Here is a 22511-nt window from a genome sequence, read left to right on the forward strand (position 1 = left end):
ATTTCTGGAATAAATCCGATAAATTGTTAAATCATACATAAATTGAAGATTGTTGAATAGTGTATGATTTTAACGAAGAAGAGATGATTATAGTGATTTTATTTTGAATTATTCCCAATTGATGATAATTAGAGAATTTTAATCGTTGGATTGAGATTGAAGAATTATGTGTCAGATGTTATTAATTCTGATTATATATGAGGTAGAATAACCGACAAGAAACTAAGTTTTGAAGTCGGAATTAAATTATGTTATGATTTTGATTTAATATGAATTTTCAAAGTTTCAAAAGATATTTGTGATTTTGAATGATGTTATTGATTGAAATAAATGCGTTATCGATGTCGATAGATCATTATACTGATATCTTCAAGCTACATCGACTGGAACGAAGAATTGAGGTATGTTGCGACCGAGTAACATACGACATGTATCTGTATCATATGATATATGTTTGATTGATTTGACTAAGTTGATTGAAAATATATGTCTATATGCCTTATTTGTTGAGTTGATGTGGCATACATGACATACATGTTGAGCTATGATCCTTGGATACCCTGATATGATTTGATTTGATTCAGGGGTTTGTGAACACGATGCTATGTTTGGTATTACATGACCCTTAAAGCATAGAAATTAGTGGCCCCGATGATTTGATTGAGATTTGGGATTCGATGGCGCTTTGTCGACGCTATCATACGATTATCCCTGATTGAGGCCGGTGTGCCAGCTCGAGCATTGATTTGATAGCGATTCGATTGATTCTGAGATATGCTCAGTGGATAGGCATTTGACCTGATACCTCCACGACATACATGCATTGCATATCATATATCATTGTTTAGATATCTGTGGTATATATTGTGGTTGCTTTAGACTGCGCTTTGCTCTTCGCAGACGGGGATATTGTTGTCTTTGTATGTGGACAATGACAGGTACTCCAAGATATCAGGAGACCGGATATGGTATTTCTGGAGGGAGTCACAGTTGAGCTGAGGTTTAGTGGTCTTTCCCAGTATATATGTTTATGCATCTATATACCGGGGTATGTCCCGAGGATATGATTTGTTGTTGTATGAGTTGTTTTGATTATGTGTGGGCATGTTTTATGATGTGAGATGAAATACTATTTTTAGTATTCAAATAGCATATTTTGGGTTCATTGTAAAGAAATTTTAAACTCGTTTTCCGCTGTAATTAATTAACCCTAATCAAATTGTATTGTAATAACGATTAGGAGCTAAGGGCCCCACAATATATTTAATATATAATTATTATATTATTAACAACTCACGCACACAATAATTTGCATGTATAGATTTTTAGAAAAATTAATTATTTTTAAATATATTAGTAATTAATTGTTATTAACAAATTATTTAGGTATTCTTATAACAATTATTATTGATGAGGAAAGGGAGCTTTTTATCCGTCTATTAAAATGACCGATTTAATTAGTTACTCTAAAGGGTTTGATGCATTATTGTTTATTACATAATAATATAGATATTAGTATTAATAAAATATTAAACCTCACAAGTGGTTCTCGAACTATCTGAAAAAATAACTTGGGATCAATTCATGACAATAAGTTTGAACATTTTTTTTATTTGGCTCGAATTCAATAATTTCGAATAAAAATCAAATTTATTTTTCGAGTTCGTCATTAATGAGTGACAATTTCTTAGCTTTTACTTACTAGATTCTATTTAAATTATATAATCAATATAAGAAAAATCATTATAAGAAAAATAAAACACTAACTATATGACAAAGTACCTAAACAGCTAAATTATTGCTTATTTTAAACTTGAAACACTCAAATAATCAAAGATAGGACGGACTTTGTGTTCATACGCATTAAAGGCAGTTTTCAACAGCCAACTACATTCTGGGCCTACTCGCCACATCTCATCTCATCTCATAAAATTTAAGATTTTTACAATTATACGCAAAAATCTTGTGCCTCACATGTCTATAAATAGGAGACATATTCACCATATATTCCCATCCCAAACCAAAACAAATACATCAAAATTTGATATGGGTTCCAAAGCACTTGTCTTTCTTGGCTTTCTTGTAGCCATGGTTCTCCTCATTTCCTCTGAGGTGGCCGCGAGAGAGTTGGCTGAGACCACCAACTCTGTTGAAGCAAGTAAGCATTTTATCGACTACGAATATAGACACCGTCTAAGCATTACGGTTTATGAATTTTAGGTGTTTTTTTTTTATCATCCAGGTAAAGATGAATCTGCACAGTTTCTTTTTCGAAAATGGGAATCTGTTTGAGAACCAAAAGTATCTAAAGTTCATAAATCAAGAACCATTTGTTTTAGGACAGCATTAGTTTATGTCCTGTTTACATGTATGAAAATTAATAACTTTTGCGATTAAGATATGGATGAAAATTATTTTTTGTCGTGTTTATATGCATGAGTTCCATTCGTACCAATTCACAGTTAAATTCACTGCCAATAAAAAATCTGGAGTCATTATTAATTCTTGTATTGAATTACGTAATAATCATGGTGATTTTTATACAGACAAGGAAACGGAGGAAACTGAAGTTGGAGATCAATATGGAGGTGGATACGGAGGAGGGCGTGGCGGCCGAGGTGGATATGGAGGCGGTGGTCACGGTGGATATGGAGGCGGCCGAGGTGGACGCTGCCGCTATGGCTGCTGCGGCGGAGGTAGATACGGTGGGGGTTGCAGGTGCTGCAGCTACGCCGGGCAAGCTGTGGATCCTGACTTTGTTGAAGACGAAACTCAAAACTAAATTAACAAAGCCAGCCCAAGATATTCTCAAATAATGCAGTTTATATGTGAAGACTGATGAATAAAAGAATTGCATGGATGGATTATCTTGTAATCTGTTCATGTAATGGTAATATTGTGTGGAAGTATATAATTGGACTGTGCAACCTTTTGCACAACCAAAGTGAGACACTGTCTTGTGGTTTGATATATGTGGATCATGTTTTGTATTTGGTATATTTCAGAACATGTCAGTGTACATATATATATATCAGCATTAAAACCTCGATGTTAATTATAAATAACGATGATATCATCGAAGAAAACTGAAGTACAAATAGCAAACAAGATTTATAATGATTCACCATCAACGTGNAAAGAACAATTACAGGATCTTCTCGACAAGGGATATATTCGACCGAGTGTATCACCTTGGGGAGCTCCAGTCTTATTTGTTCGAAAGAAAGATGGTACTATGCGAATGTGTATCGATTATAGGCAACTGAATCGGGCTACTGTGAAAAATAAGTACCCACTTCCTCGTATTGATGACTTATTTGATCAGCTTCAGGGTACTTCTGTATACTCGAAGATTGATCTTCGTTCTGGGTATCATCAAGTATGAGTCCGTGACGAAAATGTGCCTAAAACTGCTTTTCGTACGAGGTATGGCCATTATGAGTTCCTGGTTATGCCTTTCGGTCTCACGAATGCTCCTGCTGTATTTATGGATCTAATGAATCGTGTTTTTCGAGATTATCTTGACCGATTCGTTATTGTATTTATCGATGATATTCTTGTCTATTCGAAATCGAAAAAGGAGCATGCTGAACATTTGAGACTTGTACTTCAAACTCTTCGCAATGGCCATTTATATGCTAAATTGTCCAAATGCGAATTCTGGATGGATAAAGTAGTATTTTTAGGCCACGTCATTTCGAGACATGGAATATCTGTTGATCCTGCGAAGGTTGAAGCTGTATTGAATTGGCCGAGACCTACGAATGTCCCTGAGATCCGTAGCTTCATGGGTTTAGCTGGTTATTATCATCATTTTATTGAATGATTTTCGAAAATAGCTAAACATATTTCTCAACTGACACAGAAGAATTAGCGATTCATTTGGTCAGATGAATGTGAAGCTAGTTTTCTTGAATTGAAGACGAGATTGACCACAGCACCTGTGCTTACTATTCCCTCAGGTACCGGGGGATTTGTAGTGTGTACAGATGCGTCTGGTAAAGGTTTGGGCTGTGTTCTGATGCAACATGGCAAGGTGATTGCTTATGCGTCTCGTCAATTGAAATCTCATGAAACTCGTTATCCTGTTCATGATCTGGAATTGGCCGCCATTGTGTTTGCTTTGAAAATTTGGCGCCATTACTTGTATGGAGAAAAGTTTGTTATTTATTCGGACCATAAGAGTCTGAAGTATCTCTTTTCTCAATCTGATTTGAATATGAGGCAACGCAGATGGATGGATCTCTTGAAGGACTTTGATTGTGAGATTCGATATCACCCGGGATCGGTGAATGTTACTGCGGATGCCTTGAGTCGTAAAGTTCATGATTCTGTTTTAGCTTCTGTTAGTGTCGCCAAGGTACATGAGGATATATGTACTTCTGGCTGGACTTTTCACTCGATTTGGAATTCTGTCACTGTCTCAGCATTGCAAATTGAGCCGAACTTGATAACGAGAATACGAAAGACCCAACGAAGCGATGCTCAGGTCCAAAAGTCGAAAGAACTTGTATCTACAGGACATCAGTCTGGATTTCAGATTTCTTATGATGGTTCTTTACGACTTAATGGTCGGCTGGTAGTCCCTAATGATTCTGATTTGAAATCTGCCATTCTTCGAGAAGCACATTGTAGCAAATACAGTATTCACCCCGGAGGTCGGAGAATGTATTTGACATTAAGACCTCAATTCTGGTGGAGACGTATGAAGAAGGACATTGCTGAATTTATTTCGAAATGTCTTGTTTGCCAGCAAGTAAAAGCCAAGAGAATGAAACCTGGAGGATTGCTCCATAGTCTTGAAATCCTAAAGTGGAATAGGGAACATATTGCTATGGATTTTGTGACTCATTTACCTCGTTCGCCCAAGGGCTGTGATGCTATTTGGGTTGTTATTGATCGACTTTCGAAATCTGAACATTTCATTCCGTATGAGCGGACTTATCTTTATAAGAGAATGACCCGTTTATACATCGAGAATATTGTGAGACTGCACGGTGTGCCAGTCTCGATTGTATCAGATCGTGATCCCAGGTTTGCTTCTAAATTCTGGGGTAGTTTTCAAGAAGCAATGGGTACGCGTTTGTCTATGAGTACTGCTTATCATCCTCAGACTGATGGCCAAACGGAGCGTACAATTCAAACGTTAGAAGATATGTTACGTGCGGTTGTGATGGATTTCAGAATGGGATGGCAAGATGCTTTACCATTGGTGGAATTTTCTTATAATAATAGCTTTCAAACGAGCATTGGTATGGCACCGTTTGAAGTCTTGTACGGGAGACGATGTAGGTCACCGTTATTTTGGGATGAAATTGGTGAAAGACAATTGACTGGACCTGAAATGATACAGGAAATGAATGATAAGGTTCAGTTGATTCGACAGCGGATGAAAGCTGCTCAGGATCGTCAAACGAGTTATGCGAATAAACGAAGACGACCCTTGGAATTCCAGAAAGATGACAAAGTGTTTTTGAAAATATCTTCCTTCAGAGGCACTGTTGATTTGGCATGCGAGAAAAATTATCTCCTCGATATGTTGGACCATATGAGATCCTTGATCGAGTTGGGGATCTTGCCTATCGGTTGGCATTGCCACCAGCTTTATCTGTCATTCATGATGTGTTTCATGTTTCTATGTTGAGAAAGTATGAACCAGGTCCATCACATGTGCTTCAACCTGATGAGGTTGAACTTGATCCTTCTCTTTCCTATGTTGAACAACCTGTTTGCATTATGGATCGGAAGGAGAAAATATTGCGTAATAAATCGATTCCGCTAGTTCGAGTGCAATGGACACGACATGGTGTAGAGGAGTCAACGTGGGAATTGAAAACCAAGATGCGAGAATCGTATCCGCGCTTGTTTGATTCTATTCCTCCTGTTCCATTGTATTCAATGTATAATGATCTATTTACTGATTTTAGTTTTGATATTTACTATAACTGGTGACAAATTATATGTTTGCCAATGTTATGTATATAGAGATGTTTGAGATTTCGAGGACGAAATTTTTTAAGTTGGGGAGAAATGTGAGACCCCGAGACTAAAATAGTCTTGATGGCATTTTTGTAAATAAATTGAAAAATATTCAATTTATTTTGATGGCATTTTCGTAAATAAGTTGAAAAATAATGAATTAATTTTAAGGACAAAATGGTAATTAGTGTCATATCTTGCTCATATGAAGTTCAAATGATTTGAGGTTTGGATATAACGTCGAAAACTCAAAGATATAGAATTTTCATGTTTTGAGTTTTGAAAAATTTGATTGCTTGACTGGTCCGAAGGGATATACCGATGTTAAAATGTTAAATAATATAATATAATATAATAATTAAAAAAAATATAAATCCGACTCACGTATGATACAGAGCGAGAGATGAGAGGTGAGAGAATATGGTTTTGAGGTTTTTTTTCGATCTTGCGATTTATCGATTTATTCAATCGACGAACCGACTTCAGTTCTGGGATCGTTGACACGAGGTCTTCGATTTGAGGTATAAATTTTATATTTTTTGTGATCTTTGAAATTCGTCGATTTCTGGAATAAATCCGATAAATTATTAAATCATACAGAAATTGAAGATTGTTGAATAGTGTATGATTTTAACGAAGAAGAGATGATTATAGTGATTTTATTTTGAATTATTCCCAATTGATGATAATTAGGGAATTTTAATCGTTGGATTGAGATTGAAGAATTATGTGTCAGATGTTATTAATTCTGATTATATATGAGGTAGAATAACCGACAAGAAACTAAGTTTTGAAGTCGGAATTAAATTATGTTATGATTTTGATTTAATATGAATTTTCAAAGTTTCAAAAGATATTTGTGATTTTGAATGATGTTATTGATTGAAATAAATGTGTTATCGATGTCGATAGATCATTATACTGATATCTTCAAGCTACATCGACTGGAACGAAGAATTGAGGTATGTTGCGACCGAGTAACATACGACATGTATCTGTATCATATGATATATGTTTGATTGATTTGACTAAGTTGATTGAAAATATATGTCTATATGCCTTATTTGTTGAGTTGATGTGGCATACATGACATACACGTTGAGCTATGATCCTTGGATACCCTGATATGATTTGATTTGATTCTGGGGTTTGTGAACACGATGCTATGTTTGGTATTACATGACCCTTAAAGCATAGAAATTAGTGGCCCCGATGATTTGATTGAGATTTGGGATTCGATGGCGCTTTGTCGACGCTATCATACGATTATCCCTGATTGAGGCCGGTGTGCCAGCTCGAGCATTGATTTGATAGCGATTCGATTGATTCTGACATGTGCTCAGTGGATGGGCATTTGACCTGATACCTCCACGACATACATGCATTGCATATCATATATCATTGTTTAGATATCTGTGGTATATATTGTGGTTGCTTCAGACTGAGCTTTGCTCACCCCAGACGGGGCTGTTGTTGTCTTTGTATGTGGACAATGACAGGTACTCCAAGATATCAGGAGACCGGAGATGGTACTTCTGGAGGGAGTCACAGTTGAGCTGAGGTTTAGTGGTCTTTCCCAGTATATATGTTTATGTATCTATATATCGGGGTATGTCCCGAGGATATGATTTGTTGTTGTATGAGTTGTTTTGATTATGTGTGGGCATGTTTTATGATGTGAGATGAAATACTATTTTTAGTATTCAAATAGCATATTTTGGGTTAATTGTAAAGAAATTTTAAACTCGTTTTCCGCTGTAATTAATTAACCCTAATCAAATTGTATTGTAATAACGATTAAGAGCTAAGGACCCCACAATATATTTAATATATAATTATATTACTAACAACTCACACACACAATAATTTGCATGTATAGATTTTTAGAAAAATTAATTATTTTTAAATATATTAGTAATTAATTGTTATTAACAAATTATTTAGGTATTCTTATAACAATTATTATTGATGAGGAAAGGGAGCTTTTTATCCGTCTATTAAAATGACCGATTTAATTAGTTACTCTAAAGGGTTTGATGCATTATTGTTTATTACATAATAATATAGATATTAGTATTAATAAAATATTAAACCTCACAAGTGGTTCTCGAACTATCTGAAAAAATAACTTGGGATCAATTCATGACAATAAGTTTGAACATTTTTTTTATTTGGCTCGAATTCAATAATTTCGAATAAAAATCAAATTTATTTTTCGAGTTCGTCATTAATGAGTGACAATTTCTTAGCTTTTACTTACTAGATTCTATTTAAATTATATAATCAATATAAGAAAAATCATTATAAGAAAAATAAAACACTAACTATATGACAAAGTACCTAAACAGCTAAATTATTGCTTATTTTAAACTTGAAACACTCAAATAATCAAAGATAAGACGGACTTTGTGTTCATACGCATTAAAGGCAGTTTTCAACAGCCAACTACATTCTGGGCCTACTCGCCACATCTCATCTCATCTCATAAAATTTAAGATTTTTACAATTATACGCAAAAATCTTGTGCCTCACATGTCTATAAATAGGAGACATATTCACCATATATTCCCATCCCAAACCAAAACAAATACATCAAAATTTGATATGGGTTCCAAAGCACTTGTCTTTCTTGGCTTTCTTGTAGCCATGGTTCTCCTCATTTCCTCTGAGGTGGCCGCGAGAGAGTTGGCTGAGACCACCAACTCTGTTGAAGCAAGTAAGCATTTTATCGACTACGAATATAGACACCGTCTAAGCATTACGGTTTATGAATTTTAGGTGTTTTTTTTTTTATCATCCAGGTAAAGATGAATCTGCACAGTTTCTTTTTCGAAAATGGGAATCTGTTTGAGAACCAAAAGTATCTAAAGTTCATAAATCAAGAACCATTTGTTTTAGGACAGCATTAGTTTATGTCCTGTTTACATGTATGAAAATTAATAACTTTTGCGATTAAGATATGGATGAAAATTATTTTTTGTCGTGTTTATATGCATGAGTTCCATTCGTACCAATTCACAGTTAAATTCACTGCCAATAAAAAATCTGGAGTCATTATTAATTCTTGTATTGAATTACGTAATAATCATGGTGATTTTTATACAGACAAGGAAACGGAGGAAACTGAAGTTGGAGATCAATATGGAGGTGGATACGGAGGAGGGCGTGGCGGCCGAGGTGGATATGGAGGCGGTGGTCACGGTGGATATGGAGGCGGCCGAGGTGGACGCTGCCGCTATGGCTGCTGCGGCGGAGGTAGATACGGTGGGGGTTGCAGGTGCTGCAGCTACGCCGGGCAAGCTGTGGATCCTGACTTTGTTGAAGACGAAACTCAAAACTAAATTAACAAAGCCAGCCCAAGATATTCTCAAATAATGCAGTTTATATGTGAAGACTGATGAATAAAAGAATTGCATGGATGGATTATCTTGTAATCTGTTCATGTAATGGTAATATTGTGTGGAAGTATATAATTGGACTGTGCAACCTTTTGCACAACCAAAGTGAGACACTGTCTTGTGGTTTGATATATGTGGATCATGTTTTGTATTTGGTATATTTCAGAACATGTCAGTGTACATATATATATATCAGCATTAAAACCTCGATGTTAATTATAAATAACGATGATATCATCGAAGAAAACTGAAGTACAAATAGCAAACAAGATTTATAATGATTCACCATCAACGTGACTTGTAAGCACTGCGGTGAAACCAGAGTTCACAAGAGAAATATAAGAACATGGTGCTTCAAAATCTTTCTTTGTTGTCATCTCTTTGAAATCACACAATCCGAACATGCATTGCCAATACATAGCAAAATTAAAACCAGAAAATACATATGTAAAGAAATCCGAAATACCCTTTACTAAAATGAATTTACATATATAATTCATTTTCATGCATGAGCTCTGCCAACTAACTACCTGATGAGGAACCAATTTATATTCTCTTGCTTCAGGCAGCTTTGCAAGATGACGCTGAGATTTTTATAAACTACGTTGTAGTTTTATTATCTTAGTTGATTGCAAAAGAATGTATTTTAGTGTTTCAAAGAGATGATTCTTTAAGTTCATATATATATTTTCTAAGGATTTAATATAGCTGATGTGAGACATTTAACCTACTCTTTCATGTTCGTGAATGAAAGTGTGAAGTTTACAAGACATTCTCGGTGATCCATATAGCAGTCTAATAGCGGTGGGTTTTGGCGTGATCCATATAACAGTCTAATAGCGGTGAGTTTTGGTTCTGATATCATTTTAACCACAAAAATGAACTCAAGAAGATCCTAAGTCCATACTCCTATTTGCTAATAATTATCGATCGTGTCACCCACTGTCCCACCACTTAGACTTTCCTCAGCTGAAGCGGAAATTGAGAAGGACAACCCAAATTCGGGGATGGTAGCACCCTGTCAAGGGCATTGTGTTCACTACAGGGAAGGCAGAACCCAATCATGTTATGTGAGCCTAACACGCTCGAATTCTACATCTTAATCGTACCAAAGTGGTTTCATGTCCTACCTCTGTTCTCCTTCAATCTAGCACCGGATTCTCTCTGTTGCATTTCCAGCTATGAAATCACTATTGGATTGACTGATGCGTTGTATAGATTTTCTTCTGCATTCCAGACTAGGCTCGCTGTGCTAGCTTTAATTTATCTCGCCTTTGTTTTCTGATCATGTTGATCCTCTCCCATGTTTGGAAGTATTGCTCTTCGTTTCAATCTAGTTTCAATCCATTCTCCTATTTAAATTTTATTTCTAGAACGACATGGGTTGAAACTAGATTGGAATCAACTCGAATATTAACCGGAAATATGATTAAATCTTTTTGTTTAAAAACAGTATTCTATGTCGTGTAGGAAAATTTATAATTCTGTGTTAGGATATTAAACTTAAAATGCATCGCGTATAGAAGTTTATGTATGCATGAAATTAGGATATGAGGAAGGGAGGGTTGGATACAACCGTGGACGTGGCTGATGCCGCCGCCATGGCTGATACTGTCGGGAGGGTTTGACTAAACTGTCGTTAATTGACTATAGTTTTTGATTTATTCTATCGTTAATTCGCGACGGTTTTCGTTATAAACTGTCGTTAATTAACGACCGTTTATAACGAATTAGCGACGGTTTTTGAAAAACTGTTGCAATATGTTTGCAACGATGACTTTAACGACGTTTTAAAGTTCCATCGTTAAAACCGTCGTTAATTAGCAACGGTTCACAATTTTTTTTTTTTTTTTGTAGTGTAAAAAAGCGACCAAACAAGAATTGTTTCTCAAAAACCTTTTCGATATCGATTCAAACAGAGGAATTAAATTAAATTAGATGAAAATTATCCTTTTTTTTTTCTTTTCTTTGAATAAAAACTACATATTGATATTATTTTATCTAATTGTTAAATAATAGTTTTACTATCATATGTATTGTATCATTACTCTTCCTTTTGTCTTTAAATCTAAAAGAATAAATTTTAGTTTTTTTGGATCGATATGAAAATAAGCAACCACATCAAAATCAGATATTTTGAACATATATAAACAACCAAGTGACTTTGTTAATACATTTATATTTACTTTAAAGAAGTATAGATAATGCCGCAGTATAAACAGGAAAAAAATTAAGTAATTTTAAATAATGAAATTAAAATTTTAAAAAAATATAAATATTTTTCAGTATAAAAAAGTATATATCGATATCATACTAAAATCTCGTTATAATCAGTATGTTAATTATATTTTCCGTATGTTATCAATAAAAATATTTTAGTACCGTAATTTTTAGTTTATGTATTTTTCAATACGGTAATAGTAGTACTACCCTTAGTTGATATTTCAATATAACAGGAATATATCAAACAAGAGAAAAATTGTAATTTATAAATTTTTATGACAGAAAAATATTGAAAGAACGTAAGCTTGTGTATGTACGCAAGCAACTACGTCATACAGAGTTGGTACACTTTAGTGGCATTTTTAGTCGATTGGACTCAACAACAAAGTAAAGGAAAAAAATATAGACATGTCTTGCGTTGTAATCTATGAATTCAAACACAAGTACATAAACCTGTTTTATTGTATTTTATTGAATGAGAAAGAATAATTTTAAAATTTGGTAAGTGTTAAGGTCAAGCGATTATCATTAGACTAAAAGTTGTAACTGTTAGTCAATACGCAACTTTATTTATTTATATTTTTCGCAACGCATAATACACCTATTTAGGTGTTAATATATGGGGTTTTTAGGCTCATGATTCCGAGAAATTGCGTGTCTATCTGCTGTTGTTGTCTAATATCCATTATAGATTAGTCTTACTTTTTTCTTACTGTCGGCCATGTTCTCATTAGAGACAATATTACCTGTTAAAAACTGACGTCATTCTTTTACGACCCAGAGAGCCAACCACATCAAGCAGCGCAACCTCAGCAGTTTGAGGCACGAGAACTTCCTAAGAGACTTAACTCAACATTATTTCCCCCAAGAAGTATAGAATTATGTTTATTGAGATATTTGAATTCGTGATCTTGCTCTGATACTAATTGTTAAGATCAAACGCTTATCACAGGGCGAAAAAATATAGTTGTTATTCATGGCTCAACTTTATTTCATTATGTTTATGGCAGAGCAGCGTGCACATACTTGGGTTCTAATAGGTCATGTCTATCTGCTGGTGTTGACTTGTATCCTTATAGATCAATCTTACAATTTTCCTACCGTCGGTATCGTCCCCAACAGAGATAGTATTATCCGTTAAGATCTGACATCACTCTATTACTGACCACATAGCCAACCAGATCAAGCCGTGCAATGTTAGCAGCTTGACACACGAGAACTTTCTCATGAAGTTACTCATCTCAGTACTACTCTCATTTATGCACTCTTAACTCAAATGTAATGGCATTTTTGTAAAATTCAATTGATATTATAAATACAAATAATGTCTCATACTTCTTTTAATATTAGCATACATATATTAATATTATGTGTTTTTTATGATGGATATATTTTTACTTTTTCAAATAATTGATTTATTTATATTTTTTATAAAATATTTTTAAATACTTGATTTAGTTAATCTTTGTTGTATCTAAAATGATGGAGCTAGTTGAGGAAAAAAAGTGGCAAATAAATATTGAAATTACATATAAGTCTTTGAAATGAAATCTAAATAACAAATATGTACGTAGTTAGACAAAAATTGGAAAAAAAAACATTATGATAGTACAAACAATAAAGATATTTGATATTGAAGAAATTGTCTATTATCCTAAGTTCATCAACAAGCGAAATCTTCTCAATCTTATCCGAGTTCAACTAATCATATCATCTTCCACATCTAAAAATTATTATAAAAAAAACAAAATATAATATATATTTAGTGTTCACAACGTTGAAATGTTCAACGAAGAAGCATATATATTTTTAGACGACCATATCAGTCTCCTTCAAATTTTTAGTGGAATAATTATCTAAAAATAACATTTTTTGTTATTTTCAAAATTATAATTATTGATATGGTCTTTAAAAAATTAAATCTATAGATAAATATAATTTATTTTTTTCTTAAAGTGAGTAAGATATGTTAGTTCTATAAGTCACAAATTTGCTAAATTAGTTTTGTTATATTTTTATTGAATAAAAAATTGAGTATTTTTGTAGTTTAATAAGGATATTTTAGTATTTAAATTGTTCACAAGACTTCAAAAATAATTACTCTAAAATTCTCATGCTTTATCTATATTATTTATTGTTTTCAAAATCGGACCAATCGGTTCGATCGGGAATCGATCACAGGTCCGATACAGACATTGCGTACAAAACGTTTGACAGGTCAGACCGATTTTCGACTTTTTGTTGAAAATGTAATTTCTTATTTTTAAAATCATAAATTTAATATTTAGTTATATATATATATATATATATATGATTATTTGGATTTTAGACTTTGTTAAAAATATGATTTTAGTAGTATTATAGTTTATTTAAACTATAATTTTGTTAAAAAATTATACTGGTATTTTGAATATATCTATATAGTTATTTAGTTTTAAAACTTTGGTATATACATATTTTTTTGTCTATTTATATAAATCTTTTATGTTTTAAATTAAAAAAAAATAACACATATATAAATACAATGTGTGCGAAAAGTCGCTAATACTATACAAGCTATAGAGATAGATATAGTATAGATTAAATAATCAAATCAAAAATAGTTCTAAAAAATATAAAACAATCTTGTAAAGAGACGGATGTAGTAAAGATAATATAGATTAAAAATGTTCGTCCCTAAGATGTATTTTTTTTTTATTTCTATATTCAACGTTTGAAATTAGGTCACGTGAAATATGGGACAATAATTTCAATGGTGGTTCAATATTTGGTCCCATTGTTTTAATTTCGTGGATTTTTTGTCTCCACTAAAATTATATTTATATAAATTTGTACGTATATATAATTAAAAAAATGGATGAAAAAAAATCTAAACGCCAAAATTTCTTTCTTTCGTCATGCATGAGTCCATACATTTTGTCATATATACACTTTTTTCCAATATAAATTGAACATTTTCTCCCATTTGGTCTTCACCGTAATATATTTTTTCGCGGTTTGTTTGATTTCGTTGGAACGTTGACGCAGCACGTCTGAATATTATTGATATGACATAGAATATTACTAACATATTCTACTGAAATTGAGAATTCCATTTTTTGATGTAATTTTGGAACAATAAATAAATATTTATTAATATAATTAACTAAACATAGATTAAATAAAGACAAAAACTTGTGTGAGACGCTCTCACGAGTCGTATTTTGTGAGACGGTCTCTTATTTTGATCATCCATGAAAAAGTATTACTTTTTATGTTAAGAGTATTACTTTTTATTGTGAATATTGGTAAGGTTGACCTGTCTCACAGATAAATATTTGTGAGATCGTCTCACAAGAAACCTACTCTTAATTAATTAATAATTAACAAATTTTCGAAAAATATTTATATATAAAGATATTAGCAATTGATATATATTATATATCTTATTATATAAACATAAAATATCAACTACTTGAAGCGGGTTTGAGAGGGAGTTGACAAAGATTACACTATATGTGTTGAACAACGAGTGGTTGTGCAATCACGTCATGATCGCGGCGACAGCACACATCCCATAATTTTTAGTAACTAGTTGCAAACGCAATGCATGTGTTTTGTAAAAAAATATAGAATGAAGTAATTTTTTAATTTTCAAATTAAAGATATCGATTTTTGAAATTAAAATTGTAGAAGATAGGATAAGATGCGACAAAAAATATGTAATATTACGCTTGATGGTTAAAGGGTGATTTTTATACACAAAATTTTTGTGAGACGGTCTCAAAAGTCAATTTTGTGAAACGAATATTCTATTTAAGTCATCCATGAAAAAATATTATATTTTATAAGAAAAATATTACTTTTTATTGTAAATATGGGCAGAGTTTACATGTTTCACGGATAAAGATTTTGGTCATCCATAGTATCTAATTTCAATTTTTGTATTATGGTTTTTAATTTTTATTCATTTTGCTATGTAAATGCTAACATGACAGCACATACATCGACAACCATACCATGATAAATGAAATTTTTTTTTTAATCTCTCATCTTCTTGCCTGGCTAAGCTCGGGAGTTTGGACTCACTCGAAGAAGCCCTCGCATCATTTGGTGCTCTTGTTGATTATGATTCATCCTTCTCGATTTTCGTTGCTTTGTCAATTCCATATTAAACTAATATGCAAATTATTGATAAACAAAACAACAACATTGAAATTCCAGCGAAATCAGTAAAAGATCTACAGACGCCACATCAACGGAATGTCGTGAAAATCATTAAAATTGTAAAATAAAAACTCAAACATTGTGGACTAAAGATTGAAATTTGACGACATAAATTACCATAAAAAATCGAATATAGCCCATGCTCTTGCTCATTTTGCTCTGCACATTAATGGACGTAGTATAGATTTTGTGGACGCTTTACATTATATGTTCCTAATTGTACACGTAAAACATGATACTTTGCCTACTTGATCAATGAATATATAGGTAACCTTTTCCAAAGAAAAAAGAAAAAATTGAATCTACAAAGGCGATTAAATTCTCCCTTCAATTTCAAAAATCCCCAGATTTTTTTTTTTTTTTTGGCGACAAATTGCATAATTTTCTATTTTTCAATATATAATCCTAACATTTCATCAATATAACAAATTAAATAAAATATATATATCACATGCACAAAGAACATTACAAAACCTAGCTAAATTATTACATTTGTATGAACTTGGTAGATCATGAAGAATCAATCAAAGATTTTCTCATTCGCTTAATTCCAAACTTATCCAACAAAATAAATAATCAAAGATAATATGCACTTTTTGTGTTCATACGCATTAAAGGTACCCCCAACCAAATTGTAGGCCTACTCGCCACATATAATAAAATCTAGTATTTTACATTTATACCCCAAAATCTTGTGCCTCACATGTCTATAAATAGGAGACATATTCACCATATATTCCATCCCAAACCAAAACAAATACATCAAAATTCGAATTCAATATGGGTTCAAAAGCACTTGTCTTTCTTGGCCTATTTGTAGCCATGGTTCTCCTCATTTCCTCCGAGGTGGCCGCAAGAGAGATGGCTGAGACGACCACCAACACTGTCGACGCAAGTAAGCATTGTTCAACTCGAAATGTAATATGTGTTCACCTCGTTTATTCTATATCAAAGATGGACAAACCGATTTATGAAGTTTAACACTAATGGAGAAAAGCACGTCTATTGTATATGCCAAAGTTTCGTAAATTGGTATAAATTCGCTGTACAGGATAATTATCCCTTTTGATTAAGACGGACTAAAATGGTTTTGGCCGCAGACAAAAAATTAATTATCATACTTTTCTGTTTACAAAAAATTAATTATCATACTTTTCTGTTTAAGATATATTTTTGACTCAATAACTTTATACAAGGATAGTTCTATTATTAATAGCTAAGTTGCACTACAAATAATTATGCTGATCGATACAGCTGAGGGAACCGAGGCAACCGAAGTTGAAGATGCCAGATATGGAGGAGGAGGCGGGCGTGGCGGATATGGAGGCGGCGGCCGAGGTGGGCGTGGCGGATATGGAGGCGGGGGCCGAGGTGGGCGTGGCGGATATGGAGGAGGCGGCCGAGGTGGACGTGGCGGTGGCGGTGGACGCTGCCACCATGGCTGCTGTGGTAGAGGTTCCTATGGTGGGGGTTGCAGGTGCTGCAGCTACGCGGGACAAGCCGTGGATGCTGACTTTACTGAAGCAGAGACTCACAACTAAGCCAGTCCAAGAAACTATATATATGCAGTGTTTGATTCACAAATAATGCCGTTTGTATGTGAAGAATAATGAATAAAATTTTGCATGGATGAATTATCTTTTAATTTGTTCGTGTAATGATGTAATGTAGTATGGACCAACATGAATATTGGACCATGCAACGTTGTACGCTGCTAAAGTGAATACACTGTGTTGGGGTTTTACATATTATATGTGAAATCTTTATATTTGACTTTTGAGAATATTCGTGTATATATATATTTACGTACACTGATTAAATCCCAAATTATTGAAAAGAAAGTAATTGATCGTAAACAAAATACAATTATTACGCTTCAACGATCTCAATGCGAGAGCTACGTCCATTATAAGAATACACTGCTTCTGAATCATTCAATCTTACAATATCTCATGCTCCCCCAATTACGGGTGCCAAAATTAGTAATATAATTAAGACAAATAAATGCATTAATAAAAAATATAGAATATATATACATTAACTTCAAGTCTGCTTACACATAAAATTTTCACACAGAGAGCAACCCCAAGGGCGAGCCTTATAACCCTCCGGTAAGGTGGTCGATCTTACCGCGAATCCGGATATAACTTCTGTGTAATTACAATCTGCGTCGGGGTAGCAATCAGAATTCACATATACTCATGAATGAAGAATCTTAAGATTATAAAAATTATACATATATACAGGCCGGAGACAAACTACTTTTCACTCGGGCGGGTGGTCCAAAATTTTTTTAAAAAATTTATATGTAAATTTTGGTATAATTTTGGATAAATTTGATATTAGCTCAGGTAGATCAATTTAAAATAAAAAATTTATATGTAAATTTTGATATAATTTTGGATAAATTTGATATTAGCTCGGGTAGATCAATTTAAAATATTAAAAAAATTTAGAGTTTAAAATCATAACCCAGATAGATTCGGATTCCTGACTCCGCTAGTGCATATATATTCAAGTGACACCATCTACATGTATCTGCGCTTAATTAGCATTTCAGATATTAGTGCATTCTAAGTTTGAGAATATATATATATATATAAAACTATAATGTAATTAATATTTTATTATAAGTAGTCTCTATTTTCTCAATCTTATTTCTTATAAATTACTTATGTCAATTTGCACCCAACAGATCCTACCTGCCAGCCTAAGAGATCATACTACGAACTACCTAAGAACAAGTTTCTTATTTTCTGCTATCTGCTAATATTGTCATGATTTCAAAAGAATACAAATTGATTTTTTTAAAAATAAGAATATAATTTGATTTAAGAACTCAATTTCGGGATCATGGACCCTAGCTCATGGGTTAAAACGGGCGGTCGACGGGTTGGGATTCAGCCCGGTATTTTAATCTTACCCTATTAGTAGGGATGTAAATGAATCAAGTCATTCACAAGTTATTTGGAGTTCGACTCGTTAAAAACTCGACTAGTTTGTTGGGTCTTGAGTGTACAATAATAATTTACATTGTCTCACATCAAAACTCGAGTGTAAGAGAAATGGTTGGAATGCTGTAAAATAAGAAGTATATCCATTAAGAAATTTTATCTAAGAATGATCGACTAGCTCGAAAATGAGCTTATTTAACGTGCTCAAAAATAATCTTGATTAACGAGTTCAAAAACAAGTTTGTTTAACGATAAGAGCTCGAGCCAGACTCCTTAAACTTGATAAACGAGCTATTAACAATCCGAGATCGAGCTATTCATAACCTTAATAATTTTAAAACGAGTCGAGCTCGAATCTATATATATCTTAAACGAGTCGAGCTCGAACTCGATACTGTTCGATTCGACTCGATTTATTTACATCTCTACTATTAGGACTAAAATAACAGACTTCTTGTAAAAACCCAATTCAGACTATATAATGGGCTTCTAAAATTAGTATGTTTGGTAAAAACCCGATCCGCTAAAATGAGAATCACAATACCGAAATGATAATATATATTTTAAAAAAAATATGGCCGAACAAGTTATTTTGGCTGCAGCGGATCGAATTAGTGGAACCCAAATTCCAGCTTTCGCTGCTAGGAGCAACAATCGTACTTGATCACAATAAGAAATATAAAAATATGGAATCTTTCATTCTCAGAATTGTGGTATCTTTCATGAAATATTTTACCAAATTTTACTTTTTTTTTTTTAATAAAATTTCTCTACGATCATCAATATCATCCTGTGAAAGAAATTAAATATCACAAATCTTGGAAGAGTAGGTCTCTTGTGAGACGGTCTCACGGATCTTTATCTGTGAGACGGGTCAACCCTACCGATATTCACAATAAAAAGTAATACTCTTAGCATAAAAAATAATATTTTTTCACAGATAACTCAAATAAGAGATCTGTATCACAAAATACGACTCGTGAGACCGTCTCACACAAGTTTTTGCCATCTTGGAATTAAATTGAAATTTGAGGGGTCTAAAATGTATGTTTATTACTTTATTTATTATATAATCTTTTACACCACCCAAGCCATGCAAATTAAGACGATTTTTTTCTCCAAATTTATTAGAATCCGATCTCCAGACGTACCTCATACTCAACCTACATAATCGAACAAAATCGAACCCAACAAAAAAAAAAAAAAGAAGAAAATACAGAAGTTTGAAAAAGACGAAAGAAAGAAAATCAAGAAATGATCAACTCTGATTGATCAATTCTTTGTCGTCAGTAAGATCTAGGGGATGGATCAAAAGTGAGCACTTCCTTAGAACGCATCCACGGCTTCACCAATACCACGGCCTCGAACTCGCGGGCAACCCCGCCGCCATGAGGGGCGGCAGAGATCTTCAGATAATATTTGATCCCGGAAACCACCTGCGTCTCTGCCTCCACCACCTCCGAGAACGTCAGAAGCTTGCCGCTGCTGCCATTAATACCCTTCTGCAGCATCTTTAGATTGTACTGTTCGATGCAGAATCTCCCCAGATCCTGGATCTGTTTGTTGCTGTGCACATTCTTTACTTCTCTTCGGCCTCCCACTTTTTCTCCGACGGCGTTGGCATGCATGTAAAACTGGGATGTGGTCAAGATCATGATGAAGAAGAGGAGGAGGGCTTGTTTTATAGTTTTTATCGCCATTTTCTTCAGTTTTTTGTGTCTTGTTGGGAAATGGTGACGGGTTTAACGATTTATATTGAGAATTTGTTGCTTTTTTCAAGGGAGGATGGGGGCAGGGGTGGTATGGGGATACTGTTGACACGTTAAACGAGGAAAGTTGGTGTTGGCAGCAGCAGCGGGGTGCCGCGTCTCGAATGGTGCATGGGATAATTCGGGAGTTTGCATGTTTTGTTTTGTAGTGAGTTTTTATACATATATGATCTAGGATTTCAACTAATTGAGGGCGCTTAAAAAAGAACATAAAAATTTTATCGATTATATTTAACTAAATATAAACCGTAGGTTTTTAACAAAATATTTCTAGTTAAAAATAATTTGATGTTTATTAAAATTTTCAAAATCTTCAATAATAATATCTACACAAATATTTTTATCAATTTCTCTTTCAATAAATATAATCAATACATTCGAAAGAAAATATAGTGATGCCTAGTTTTGACAATATATAACTGAAAATGGTCAGTTTTGTAGTATTGGTAGAAATTGGTAGAGTCAACAAAAGCATGATCACTGTCACGTCCCGGGACGGGGTTAATCAACATCGGCGTTGCTCTCAAATTTACATTCGAAAACAACAAGCCTCAGAAGTACAGAATTTCAGAAACCAGTATTTTATTCATAATACTGAATATTCATTGTCTGATAAAACTCAAATAATAATGTTTTACAACGGAAATGTAAAACCATAAAATACAATGTCTGAACAGATGCAGCGGAATATAAAATATAAATCATAACTGAGAACAACGATCTTCATCACCAGCCCCAGAACTGGATCTGCTCCTCTTCTTCTAACATTTCTTCAGTATTCTTATCTAAGATGGGTTTGGTGGATGAGTGATATGGTTGTCACTCAGTAAGCAGGGGCGGGAATAACTCTCAGTTTTCAAACACCATTTTTACAGAAACAGTAATACAATAATATACAGAAAACTCTTATTTTCAGAACATAAATCAGAATTCAGAAATCGCAGGTTTCAGAACAGAAATCAGAATTAGTAAGCACTAAGCACGTTAGTGAATTTCATGGCTAAACTGATATCAGTCTCCTATATGTTCTCTCCTCTAAGGGGTGAGGCCAGAATCAGAAATCAGAATTCAAAGATGTTCAGAATATATATTCCTATCATTAGTTCACTAGGGAGTTTCAGTGCTTCAAAATCATATATCAGAAATCAAACATTCAGAAACTGTGCTTTAAAACAAAAATTATAAAACTGATTTCAAGATATTTATACATAAGCCCACTTACAGTAATTTGCTAGAGTTTCGGTTGAAGTCTACTGGAAATTTGGTTGCTTTCGCTACTGGATTTTGCTGCTTGAACAAAGGCACTCTCTCTTAACTCGAAAATTCAAGTGATAATCTCAAGGTTTGTGTAACCCATTTCAGAGACTCGAGGGTGTTATTTATAGGCCAAATTCTGACTGTTAGCCTCCCTATTAATGACCATAATCTGCCATTAACAGCCTTTATTTCATGTTAATGCTTCAGTTACAAGTCTAAGTTGAATCAGTAACTGTCTGCTGGAATCTCGCTCTTCTGCTGCTGGATTTTATCTGTTGTCTGCTGTTGGATTCTAATCTGCTGGAAAAGTATCAGCTTTTGAAATATTAGCTTCTGTACCAGCTTCTGAAATATTAGCTTCTGCTGAAAATTTTGCATTGCTGCTGAAATGCTGGAAATTCGGGTTCTCACAATCACTCTAAAAACAAGATCATATATATATATAGCAAAAACCAAGATCATATATATATATATAGCAAAAACCGACACTTGGTATGATCGGCGTACTAATACAACAGGGAAGCATTCTCAAACCGGTAGCGATGATCTTTGGGATCTCTCTTTCTATCGTATTTTCCTATACTCGGGAATCTGAGACTTCCATCGAGAAGGGAACATATCAGGGCGTCTTTGGAGAAGGGTCTTCCGTAGTCTCGCACAGACGTTAGATCTCTTCTCGGAGTCTTCTCATCTCTTCTGTGACCTCGTTCTGATTTGGAAGAGGC

General features: G+C 33.6%; 4 protein-coding genes across 4 annotated transcripts; 3 read left to right on the forward strand and 1 right to left on the reverse strand.

Moving 5' to 3' along the window:
• The first annotated feature begins 1993 nt into the window (after window positions 1–1993).
• LOC140964217 (glycine-rich protein-like) lies at window positions 1994–2990 on the forward strand. Its single transcript, XM_073423799.1, has 2 exons — window positions 1994–2158; window positions 2547–2990. Exons 1-2 carry the CDS (start codon window positions 2047–2049, stop codon window positions 2780–2782), a joined length of 348 nt encoding a protein of 115 aa, XP_073279900.1. The 5' UTR covers window positions 1994–2046; the 3' UTR covers window positions 2783–2990.
• A 5540-nt stretch (window positions 2991–8530) lies between these two features.
• Window positions 8531–9528, forward strand: LOC140964208 (glycine-rich protein-like). Its single transcript, XM_073423787.1, has 2 exons — window positions 8531–8695; window positions 9085–9528. The coding sequence occupies exons 1-2, from the start codon at window positions 8584–8586 to the stop codon at window positions 9318–9320; spliced, it is 348 nt and encodes a 115-aa protein (XP_073279888.1). The 5' UTR covers window positions 8531–8583; the 3' UTR covers window positions 9321–9528.
• A 6998-nt stretch (window positions 9529–16526) lies between these two features.
• On the forward strand, window positions 16527–17572 carry LOC140964222 (glycine-rich protein-like). The gene is made up of 2 exons (XM_073423812.1): window positions 16527–16701; window positions 17061–17572. Exons 1-2 carry the CDS (start codon window positions 16587–16589, stop codon window positions 17345–17347), a joined length of 402 nt encoding a protein of 133 aa, XP_073279913.1. The 5' UTR covers window positions 16527–16586; the 3' UTR covers window positions 17348–17572.
• A 2224-nt stretch (window positions 17573–19796) lies between these two features.
• Window positions 19797–20664, reverse strand: LOC140958949 (cysteine proteinase inhibitor B-like). The gene has a single exon (XM_073416588.1). The coding sequence runs from the start codon at window positions 20458–20460 to the stop codon at window positions 20047–20049; it is 414 nt and encodes a 137-aa protein (XP_073272689.1). The 5' UTR covers window positions 20461–20664; the 3' UTR covers window positions 19797–20046.
• Between the last annotated feature and the right edge of the window lie 1847 nt (window positions 20665–22511).

The sequence above is a fragment of the Primulina huaijiensis genome, chromosome 2 (assembly GCF_012295235.1).
Source record: "Primulina huaijiensis isolate GDHJ02 chromosome 2, ASM1229523v2, whole genome shotgun sequence".
Classification (NCBI taxonomy): Eukaryota; Viridiplantae; Streptophyta; class Magnoliopsida; order Lamiales; family Gesneriaceae; genus Primulina; species Primulina huaijiensis.